Below are 11,966 nucleotides of genomic sequence, written 5' to 3' on the forward strand. Positions count from 1 at the left end.
GCAGGGGGCGGAGCTACTCACTGTTATCGCGAGAAGAGACAGAAGCGGCCGCCGGGGATGTCTTTGCCTCGCTTCCGCCTTTTGGTGCATTGAGCGGGTTCCGCCAACCCGCGGGCCGAACGTCCTCTTGCCCTGCGACTACGGTGAGCGGCTTGGACCAAAAGTAGAACGGAGACGCCATCCTTTATAGCTTTGCTTTCCCCGGAGGGCAGGAGCCCATGGAAGACTTGTCTCCAGCTGCTGATGTTGTCAGACTTTACTGGTTTGGCCTGAGGCTGGCCACGCTGGGTGCTGCGTCCAGCTGGTTGTGGTTATGTTGAGAGAGGGGGAAGGGGATTTCAGCCTGGTGGGTGTGGGCAACACTGCAATCTCTTTGGTCATTGGATTACAGACCTAAAAGTGGCAATTCTTCAACAACAAAAATTCAATAAGAGACTGCTGAATTGGAATTAATTTGCAAACTGGGTACAATTAACTTGGGCTTGAATAGAGACTGGGAGTGGATGTGTCATTATTTCCCCATGTTTATTCCCGGGAAAAAGTGATCTTGGCATTTGGAGTGAAAGGGACTGAGGTTTGCGATGGTCCTTACTGTCTGTGGGCACTTGTTCCATACTCTGCTGGCTCTTGAGAAAGTGCTGAGTCCTGCACATGGGCTTCATTCTTGCAGTAGCAGAACGTTCCATTAGCCTAAAGGAGCAGAGCTGCAGGCCACAGGTCTCACCCCAGAAGATGAGAGCAGCACTTGCATCCCACTGCCCAAGGTTCAGCTGGTACTGGGGAGACTTTGGTAGTTGCCTTGCACGATTCTGGCTGCTGTGCTGTGTCCCAGTGTTTGAGTGTGGTGTCAGACAGTGAAGTCACAAGACCACAACACTTGCACCAACACATTAATGGGGTTTCCAGACACCACCCTGGAGCCTGAAGTGGCGCCCCTGGGATTGGGCTCTGCACAGCCAGGGTGTGTCTTCTGTGTCACACAGCGCCCATGCTGCTCCACGGGGACACTGTCTCCCTGTGATGTAGCCATGATGGCCCCAGAGCGCCTTGTGTCTATCTGAAAGTGAAGTTAATGAGATGGGACAGATCCATCAGGAAGGGTTGGCTCCACCTCAACCAACATGGAACCAGACTGCTGGCACTTCACAGTGAAAGTGTTGTAGAGCAGTTTTTAAACTAATGGCTGGCAGGCACACAGATAAACATAATTTGTTGGGGAAGAGTCAGCATGGTTTCTGTAAAGGGAAATCATGCCTCACCAATCTACTAGAATTCTGTGAGGGGGTCAACAAGCATGTGGACAAGGGGGATCCAGTGGACATAGTGTACTTAGGTATTCAGAAAGCCTTTGACAAGGTCCATTGCCAAAGGCTCTTAAGCAAAGTAAGCTGTCATGGGATAAGAGGGAAGGTACCTCTCATGGATTGGTAACTCAGTTAAAAGATAGGAAACACAGAGTAGGAATAAATGGTCAGTTTTCAGAATGAAGAGAGGTAAATAGTGGTGTCCCCCAGGGGTCTGTACTGGGACCATTGCTGTTCAACATATTCATAAATGATCTGGAAAAGAGGGTAAACGGTGAGGTGGCAAAATTTGCAAATGATACAAAACTACTCAAAACAGTTAAATCCCAGGCAGACTGCGAAGAGCTACAAAAGGATCTCTCAAAACTGGATAACAAAATGGCAGATGAAATTCAATGTTGATAAAGTAATGCACATTGGAAAACATAATCCCAACTATACATATAAAATGATGGGGTCTAAATTAGCTGTTACCACTGAAGAAAGAGATCTTGGAGTCATTGTGAATAGTTCTCTGATAACAAGACATCTACAGAAATCCATGATACGCCGACATCTTGAATACTGCGTGCAGATGGGCTCGCCCAGTCTCAAAAAAGATATATTGGAACTGGAAAAGGTTCAGTAAACGGCAACAAAACTGATGAGGGGTATGCAACAGCTTCTGTATGAGGAGAGATAATAAATCTGGGACTTTTCAGCTTGGAAAAGAGACGACTAAGGGGGGATATGATTGAGGTCTATAAAATCATGCCTGGTGTGGAGAAAGTAAATAAGGATGTGTTATTTACGCCTTCTCCTAACACAGGAACTAGGGGGCACCCAATGAAATTACGAGGCAGCAGGTTGAAAACAAACAAAAGGAAGTCTGCCTTCGCACAAGGCACTGTCAACCTGTGGAACTCCCTGCCAGAAGCTGTTGAGCAGAAACCCAGTGGTGTTACACAAATTGCTGCACCCGGGAGAGGGGCTGGCACCGGGTGCGGGGGCGGCTGCTGCTGCACCCCCGGGCTTGAGGCGGGCCCCATCACACACTTTGGGCCAGGGGCTCTCAGCACCCCCACGCGACCCCCTGCTCCGGCCCCGAGGGGCGAGCCAGCCTTGGCACAGTCGGACTCGCCGGCCAGCCTCTTTGCACGGAGGATTTGACGGGAACCGGAGGACTTTCGGCCGCGCCGGCTCCCCGCGTGTCTTGCGAGCGGCGGGGGAAGCGCGCAGCCCGGCGGGGGCCAGGGGCGGCGAAGGCGGCAGCGGCTCGAGGCTGCAGAGCCGCCCCGCGGGGCCGAGTTCCGCCGGGCCCCGGCAGCGGGGGCGGGGCCGGGGCCGGGGGCGGGGCCCTGGCGCGGGGCGGGGCCGGGGGCGGAGTCAGGGCCGCGCGGCAGGAACGCGGGGTCCGCGCTCGGTTGTCCCCGCTGCGGTCGCCGGCCTCTCCGCAGCCCGGGAGCCGCGAGCGCAGCCGGTGAGTGGGGCCGGACGCCTGGGTCCCGTCCCCGGCGCTGGGAGGGGCCGGACGCCTGGGTCCCGTCCCCGTCCCCGGCGCTGGGGCGCGGGGGAGGGGCCGGACGCCTGGGTCCCGTCCCCGTCCCCGGCGCGGGGGAGGGGCCGGACGCCTGGGTCCCGTCCCCGTCCCCGGCGCGGGGGAGGGGCCGGACGCCTGGGTCCCGTCCCCGGCGCTGGGGCGCGGGGGAGGGGCCGGACGCCTGGGTCCCGTCCCCGGCGCTGGGCGGCCCCGGGAGGCTTGTGTCGCAGAGCTCGGGAGAAGCGCCGGGGGCCGGTTTTACCCTGGGGGGCTCGTCCCTGCGACCCGCGGGGGGAAAAGCTCCCACCTGCGCCCCTGGGCAGCCCGGGTCTCCCTGGGCCCCCGGGGGAAGCCGTGGCTACTTCTCGCAGCCTGCCCCCCCCCGCCCCCCGGGGGAGGCCTGATTTCCCTTTCCAGGCGGCCCCTTCCCCAGCAAATCGTGTTCGCCCATGGGTCTGATCAGTCTGTTCTTTACTGCGGTTTCAAGGGGTCGGCTGACTGGCCTGTAACTGCCAGGATCGCCTCTGGAGCCGCTTTTAAAAACTGGTGTGGCGTTAGCTCTGTCCTCCAGCCATCTGGTACAGGAGCTGATTTAAATGATAGGTTAGGGAGAGTACAGTTCGTCCTTCTGCAGCTTCACATTTGACTTCTTTCAGAATCCCATCTGGTCCCGGTGACTTTTTACTGTTCAGTTTATCCATTGGTTCCCAGACCTCCTCTAATAACACCTTTTTGAAATGGAAAATTTTGTAGCTAAAAGAAAAGGTCTGAACGCAGCCTTTGGGGGTTTTTTTTGACAAAAAAATGTTTCATAAAGCTCTCTCCGTCAAGAGTTGAGGGTGCTGTAAATTGTAATAAAGCAACTAAGCATGCAGAGATGAAAACATTAAGACCACCTATTGTGTGTGAATTTTGTTTCCTTGTTTAGAGTTAAATAGCAAGAAAGAGAAATATTGATGGTCTGTAACCTATTTTAGAAAAAAAATTGGTTCTGGAAATGTATAAACCATGATTCATTGTGGAGTAAAGCAAAGCAGCTGAGTTACAACCCTTGAAGGGGGTTGAATTAAGGAAAAAGTCAAGTCATCAATATTTTATTTAAGAATAATGCTGTGCTATGATTACATTTCCATTGTATTTGCAAATGTAGCTACTTCTTGTGCCAGCTTGTTTTTTTTTAACTCAAGTGACTGCCTTAAATTTCTTCCATCCATTTTCTATGAAAATATTATCTCTCAAACTCTGTGCACAGCTGAGGAGCAGAGCAATTCAGGACAAATGTAACTATCTATACTTGGAGCTAGGACATTCGTTTCATCTATATATGTCTGAATGCCAAAGACAGTGACCTATCTTAAGTGGCTCTCTGGGAGCAGCTGGAATAGCGAAATGTGTTTAACTGTGTAGTGGGAGTGCGAGCTTTGTAACCTTTGATTTTTAAACCACCATCTTTAAGATGTCTATAAATTCTTGAATGATCTAGAAAGCCAAGATACCTACTGAAGGCACACAGCCAAGGTTAATATTTTGATACTGGAGTAACCGTTAAAGACTGGAACTAGGAGTGACTTTTAGTTGATTTATTGGAGAGAAATGAGTAAGCTGTAGGCTCCAAAGCAGTTGTCTGTGGACAGTTGGTCTGCAAACAGCTGGCAGGTCACATGGTGCTGGCTGTCCTCTAGTCTAGCTGATAAATTTCAGGAAAAGATAGCTAAAGATAAGAAACGCTTTCCTAACATTGTATTATTGGGGTGAAGTTGGAACAGGGCACACTCTCTTCTAAAATGGGATCCACACTGTGAGAAAGCTTGAGAACCCCACTGGGTCAAATCTCTTCCAATCTGGCTTGAACCTTCATCCACAGTGTGGATGGTACACATGAGAATGCTCAGATGGCTCAGATTATAATTTGTACTCTGAGCCTGCACTGTCTCTACCTCCCTGCCCCCCAGCTCCACTGAAGTAATGGGACTAATGACTGTAATAAGCGCTGTGCCTGATAGTAAGGTAGTATAGTAGATCTCTAGAGTCATGAAATATTAAACAACATTTACAGAAGCTGCACTGATATAAATGGGATCACACAGATTTGATATACTGGGATCACTGATCATTCATCAAACGGCCACTTGTCATCAGTCACTTGCTTTCTACTATTCGTTTGGTTTTTTTTTTTTTTTTTTTGCCATTGCTGAGGTAAAATGGCAAGCGTGCTTAACTGTTCTAGTGCTGTATATCTTGCCCAAAAAAGCTTATTGAGGACAGTTTTCTTTAGATGCCCTAAAATCAGCCTCAAAATGATGGCGCTCAATTAACCTTTTATTATGTGGTCAACATTCTGCACAAGAGTGGGGGAAATGGCTGTGGGCTAAATAGGGCTTAAGTGGAGTCTTATGCTAGCTTGCTGATTTTAACCCCGAGAGAGCATTCATTCTCTTTAGTTGTAGATAAGTTAACCACAGAATCTTTTAAGATAAATCCCTTTAACTAAAATAATTCAATGCATTGGTTGAAAGGCAGAGCTGTCAAAGGCTTCTCTCTCCATTCTAGTCTGCCTCTAGATATTCATGATGCTTGAGTTGTACCTGACCAGAATAAATAATCAGTATACACACAGCTGCCTAAAAGAGGAACCTAGAAACTTCCAGGCTAATTCTGATAAGGAAAGTTAATTGTTTCTGAAGCATGTGGCATTTGAACTTACAATGTGATGCAGTTTAGTGCTGCTATCGAGTATTTCTAATGTGCTCCTCACTTTAATATTATCTTTGCCTAAGCAGATTTCTGTATGTCTAGTGACTTTCAGATACTACACAAAATCAATGTAGCTTATTGGATGCCCTTTATTTATTTATTTATTTATTTATTTATTTATTTATTTATTTGACACGTGGGCTTGTCTGAGCTAATTGCTTTCATACATTATTCACCCTGGTGTTACATAGCAGTGCTGTGATCAAGTGAAGCCTTTTACCATGGTACAGACAGGAATATGTAATCTATTTCTTTCCCTTTGTGATCACCCAAAAGGGTAGCTTTTGCTTGATTTAATCAATTCCCAGGGTTTGGAAGGTTGCAGTTGACTGGCATCGGCTACGTAATGGAAATTTGAAAAAGAAAATCTCTTACGTCGGTGAGCGTGTACTGTCTTCTTCTTCTTCCTTTTTAAAATGTTAGTGCTGCTTCACACCTACTTTGGAGACAGGAGGATCTCTTTTCCCATTGTTTGCTGTGCAGTTTAAGTAGCCAGCTGTCCTTGATGCTCACTGTTACCACAAGTTTGAGTGCTGCTCCTCTCCAGCGTTGTTAATGGGGAATTGATCAGAAACCCTCCCCGCTCTTTCTCCCTGTTGTAATGCAGCTGTGTGTTGCACTTTGTGCTCAGGTTGAAGGTTCTTAACAGCAAATAAAAGCTGTGAAGGCTTGTCTTCTGGACCACTAATTCCTTTACTGTGGATAAAATGCATTCTAGTATATGACAGTCAAGCTGGTGTTCTAAGGTTGTTCCCACCTTTTAGATCAGCATTCATTTGCTACTACGCTACCCTGCGGTGCTCTCCCCCTGCACTGTGTCACTATGGGACTCCGATGTGATTAGTCATATTTAACCGGCTTGCTCTTCATAATGTGCAAAAGGTGCTAGTACCTTGTCAGCCACTTTGGTCGGGGGGAGGGAGGGAGCAGTCTCTCTATGCCCAAGTCCGTGTTCTAAACCCTTCTGTAGTTTGCCCAAAGGCCTGAGTCCATCTGCTTCCCCTTGCTGATTAGGGTAGTGCAGCCTAGCAGCCGGAGTCCATACAATGCGCCCCTAGGGTAGTGCAGCCCAATCGCCAGAGTCAACCTAATTTCTCTCCCCTAGTGGGGTAATGCCACCTAGTGGCCAGAGTCCATATAACTCACTGTGTGAGGCCAGCTCCTCTCAAAGGAGGGTGGCCCAGGTAGGGGGACCCGGGCCCACCCATTTCACTGGGTCCCAACCCAGGGCCCTGCAAGTGGCGAGTTCTCCTCACCAGTGGTCCAGTGGGGATCCTCCCAAAACACGCCGGCCTGAACAGTCTCAGCACCATTCCCCTTTAAGAACTCCCTGGGTCACTTCCCACCATATTCTCAGATTCTGGGCATCTGGCCTTTGCGTCTCAGGGTGCAAGCCTCTTTTCTGCTGGAGAGGGCAACAAGCCTCCTTCCCCTCTGGTGATCCACCCTGACTGAGCAGCTCTGCATGCTTTTATATCTGACTTCCAGGTGGAGCATGCCTGGGCATGGCTTCCTCTGCTAGGAGGGAAGGATTAACCACCGCTGTACCAGTGTGGTGCCAATCCTCCCCGTCATAGTGCCGAGTTGGACACTGAAGCTCTTTCATTCTGAGATGCAGTGCATGCTGTGGCTATATCACAGTTCTCCATGTGCCTGGCTGACCTTTTGAGAGAGAGCCATTGTGCTCTGCTACTGGGCCTATTTTGAGCAGAAAGCATTGAACGATTCCACATTCTTCTGAAGTGGGTGATATGGACCTCCTGTTTGCTAGGGAGTAAAGAGAAGAGCAGATTCTTTTTGGGTCTGAGTTGGAAGAGGTACAGAAGAATGTAGGCTTTTGTCTCAGCCAGAGCTTTGTGATTTCATTTGCTGGGTGATCGTCGATTGGAGTGCAGTAAGGAGACTGAATACTGCAGCAGATCTTATTTGCTAACAACGGGGCTTGTAAAACATGTCTGTATGTATTTGTTTTTAAAAAGCTATCATAGGATTATTTTTGTACCAAACTGCTTATAGATTATAGAGTTTTTGTTTTGTTTTGTTTTTTAAGACCAGAAGGGATCTCATGCAAATTCAAGGCACTAGGCTTTCACCCATCATTCCTGGAGTGGAGGCAGTCATTTCCCTGGCTGTGTGAGTGAACGCTGTTGAGGATATCTCTTAGAAAGTTATGGTTAAAACTTTTTTTCAAACCATTCTTGTTGGAATATTGTTGAAAATGTATTCTGATTTATTTATAAAAATGCATTGAAAAGTAAAGTGCTTTGCAAGTGTCTATGGCAGCTGCGAAATCAGCTTGGGCTCTGACTTCACACTTTGTGGTTCACACTCTTGCAGCCAAGTTGCAGTCCCCTCTAATGAAGCATTAACTCCAGTGAGATTCTCACTGTTTTTTAAACACAGTGATGCCTCGTGGGTTTGTGTTTCTGTACAGTTTTATGCAGAATGGCTGATGAATACCATTTTTGAAATTATAATTATATATCTGTGTGTGTATGTACCTATAGATATAGAAGACGACCCCATATTTCACCTGGGCAAAAGAGACATGGTTTAATAAGAGATGGACTTTCAGCCAAATAGGTGGGTAAATAAAGTTTCTGATTTATGTAACTGGGACTACTTATTAAACCATGTCTCTTTTGCCCAAGTCAAATATGTGGTCGTCTTCTCCGTTTCAATCATCTTCAAAGACAGACTTATTGTTTAACAAAACAGGAATGCTTAGGACAGCCTACAAAGTGATTACCAGTTGCTTCTAGAGACAGCAGTCTGTTGAGTAACAGTGAAGGATATGCTGGAAGGTTCAGATAGGGAAGTTCTCCTTTGTTAGATACCTGTACTGGCGTGGCTTTGTAGTTGAATGCAAGAGACCAGTTTATGGCACAAGTCTGTCTTTGATTAGAAATATTCTGCTCTGTTCTTGTAAGTACTTACAGTCTGCCACACTTTTTGCTTTTTTCCCAACCTGCAGGGGGAAATAGGAGGTGAATTGTGTGTCCTCCTAGCAGCCTTCAATTAAACTCAGACTGCCATAGATCAAACAACAGAACAGATGGATAATGGAGACTGGGGATATATGGTAAGTGATCCAATATAAAGATGTGTGCATGCTGAAAAATAGAATTGGGCTTTCCAGATTTTTAGGTCGAATCTCTTGGCCTTGTGTATAGACCCAGAGTTTAATGTTGAGTGAAGAAAATGAATTTAGTAAAAATAATATAAGCAGATAGGTTTGTTTTTAATGTTTCATTTCATATTGTGTGTTGGGACAGTTCATGTTCTTAATCTTCAGCCACATAGTAGTAATTATTGAACACAACAGCAAGAAGAGGGCTATATTGCTCCTAAAAAGATACAATTTGACACTGGGCTCGAAAGCCACCTTTCTGGTATACAAAGTTGAAAAAAATATGTTCTCCCTTCCTGCTCCTTTAATTACTTTGCTGTCATTTTATTTGGAAAAATATGCTTGCTTCTTAAACTTCATCTTTCATCACAAAACTAGACACACACCTCTTATTTTTCCTTCTCTCTTCTTTCTCTAAACATCCTGTTCCCTTCTGTCTGTCTGCCTATCCGGCTGGCCCTCTGCCGTCAGTCAGAATCAGTGCCCAGGATCGTGCCCTATCCTTTTTCTCCCCTGCCTTTTTTGGTGCGATCTGGCTGCTGTAGGTGCAGGCTAGCTCTACTGCTCTGGCCCCTCCTCTACACAGCAGTACTGTTTGCCTGATAGAGTTTTCTTTATGATGTCCCCTAGCTGTACCTTTGAATGGAAGCTCTTGGTCCTAGATCTAAAATTACATTACATCCTTTCATTTTTTCTGGAAAGAGGTTTTGTACCTGCTAAACTAGTTCCTTCTCGAGTAAAAGGGATATTGTGAAGGCAAGGAGCCAGAGGTGGAATTCTGACTCGTACCTTCGGGAAATCACTTATGCTGTGCATCAGTCTCTTCATCTGTAAAATGGAGAAAATATTTACTTTGCAGAAGATGAAATAGTTATTTGACAGTGAGCTCTGGGCTTTAGTTAATACTTGTAAAGCACTTTGAAAATATGCTTTCTAAGTTGCCAGGTGTGGATTATGGCTAGGTTTCTTGAATTTATTCCTGTATAACACCATTGGTAGGTTTCAAGCTGAACAGTTGCAATTCTTTCTAGAGCCAGCAGCTTTCTCACAGCAACTGCCATGTGTTGGTGATAAGAAATCTCTCGTGGTAGTTTGATAAACTCTGGAATTTCTTTCTTTCTAGATGACTGATCCAGTCACAATAAATGTGGGTGGACACTTGTATACAACATCCCTCACCACTCTAACGAGATATCCCGATTCAATGCTTGGGGCTATGTTTGGGGGAGACTTCCCCACTGCCAGGGACTCTCAGGGCAATTACTTCATTGACCGAGATGGACCACTTTTCCGGTATGTTCTTAACTTTTTAAGGACTTCAGAGTTGACTTTGCCACTGGACTTCAAGGAATTTGACTTGCTTCGAAAAGAAGCAGATTTTTATCAAATTGAACCCCTAATCCAGTGTCTTAATGACCCCAAGCCTTTGTATCCTGTGGATACCTTTGAGGAAGTAGTGGAGCTGTCCAGCACACGGAAACTTTCCAAATACTCCAATCCAGTGGCAGTAATCATAACACAGTTAACCATCACAACTAAGGTCCATTCATTACTGGAAGGCATTTCAAACCACTTTACCAAGTGGAATAAGCACATGATGGACACAAGAGACTGCCAAGTTTCCTTTACTTTTGGGCCATGTGATTACCACCAGGAAGTTTCCCTCAGAGTCCATCTGATGGAGTACATTACAAAACAAGGTTTCTCTATCAGAAATACAAGAGTTCACCATATGAGCGAGCGGGCCAATGAAAATACAGTGGAGCACAACTGGACTTTCTGTAGACTGGCTCGGAAAACGGATGACTGATGTATGACTCCACAGATGTCGTTTCAGTGGTTACACACAACTTCCTGGAACAGCATACCTGAGAGAATCTGGTTTTGACTAAAGCAACAGCATGGGCTTTTTTACGAGACTATTTATTAATAAGCATTAAGGACTGGAGAAGTTACATGCTCTAGCAAATCTGTTTTTTGTCTTGTCCAGAAAAAGATATGCATGTGCCTGATCACACTGTTAAGACACTTCTTCTTCTTTTTTTTTTTTTTTAAAGGGGGTCTTAAATATCAGTATGGTAGGACATTTTATGTCAGCTCTTTCAACCTAAAGTGCTAACTTCACCTATTTAAATGGTCTCTAATCCATTTAATGCTAAAACACTCAGAGTAAAGAACAAAGAGGATTTAAGATGCAGATGGGGGAAAGGCTAGCATCATGTAAACTAACCTAGTTTCTAAATCAATAAACAGTATTGTAATATTTTAGGAAAACAAATCCTACCCTTCTAAAGTACTTGTTAAGTATGGCTTTTTACAGTTATGACAACTGTTTTTCTATGCATATAAATCAAGCAACCAAATATCTGTAGCCATGAAAATGTGATTAGAAATATTTATACTGGATTCTGAATGCAAAATATCCCTGTGGTAGAATTCATACTTTTAATGCCTGGTGCAATATTATTCCCAAGTGTAATGCCTGCCAGCAAGAAGCTAATAAAAATGTCAGATATGGAAATAAAGCTTGTATTTTTTGTCTTCTCCTACTAATTTATTCTAGGAAAAAAGAGGGGAGTAAGGTATATCAATACAGGAAAGTGAAACTGGACAGGCTACTACTTTCCCTATTCTGGTGCATAGGAATATTAGCTCACTCTTAACATTCAATTTAGTGGACCTTGTATCATCATATTTCCATAGGGATAATTTCCAAATTGAAAATTAAGAGGGGAAGTTATATATTTTGACTAATGGGAAGTTGGAAAGGACTAATGCTAGTTAAAGGATGCTAATCCAGGGTACATCTAGAGTCTGAATAACTATAACCTGGTGGGAAACATTATCCGGTTTCAAAATATTCATCAAATCAATTGCCAGCACGTCTCAGAGCTCTCATCACCCTGCACAAGGCTGCTTTTGTTGAAGTGAATGGGACTCTGGCTCCGCATTCTTATCTCCCAATTCCCTAGACAGTGCTCCTGCCTCTTTTATGCATTCTGTAGAATTATGCATAAAAGATACTAACAAACAGGAATCAAAGTTAGAAGACACTGAAATAAATAAACTTGGTTTCTGCTTTGAGTGACTAGGCCAGTGCAATTCTGCTTACTCCTCTTTCTAGGTTGTAATGTTTCTGTCTGCCTTAAATAATTCACGATCATCTCTAGGTATATAAACTTCCTATTTACCTGGTCTAACTGATCTGGCCAGTATGGACCCCAGCATCCCGAGTATGGTCAGAGAGAGCCTGGGCTTT

General features: G+C 45.5%; 1 protein-coding gene across 6 annotated transcripts; it reads left to right on the forward strand.

Moving 5' to 3' along the window:
- Nucleotides 1–2,665: 2,665 nt before the first annotated feature.
- Nucleotides 2,666–11,223, forward strand: KCTD6 (potassium channel tetramerization domain containing 6). Of its 6 annotated transcripts, none has more exons than XM_074957342.1 (3): nucleotides 2,666–2,763; nucleotides 8,552–8,659; nucleotides 9,831–11,223. In XM_074957342.1, exons 2-3 carry the CDS (start codon nucleotides 8,633–8,635, stop codon nucleotides 10,515–10,517), a joined length of 714 nt encoding a protein of 237 aa, XP_074813443.1. In that variant the 5' UTR covers nucleotides 2,666–2,763; nucleotides 8,552–8,632; the 3' UTR covers nucleotides 10,518–11,223. The 6 variants fall into 6 exon arrangements, with proteins under 6 accessions (XP_074813443.1, XP_074813448.1, XP_074813447.1 ...); XM_074957347.1 differs by lacking the exon at nucleotides 2,666–2,763 and adding an exon at nucleotides 5,939–5,956; XM_074957346.1 differs by lacking the exon at nucleotides 2,666–2,763 and adding an exon at nucleotides 6,952–7,394.
- Nucleotides 11,224–11,966: the final 743 nt, after the last annotated feature.

Source organism: Natator depressus, chromosome 7, assembly GCF_965152275.1.
Source record: "Natator depressus isolate rNatDep1 chromosome 7, rNatDep2.hap1, whole genome shotgun sequence".
Taxonomy (NCBI): Eukaryota; Metazoa; Chordata; order Testudines; family Cheloniidae; genus Natator; species Natator depressus.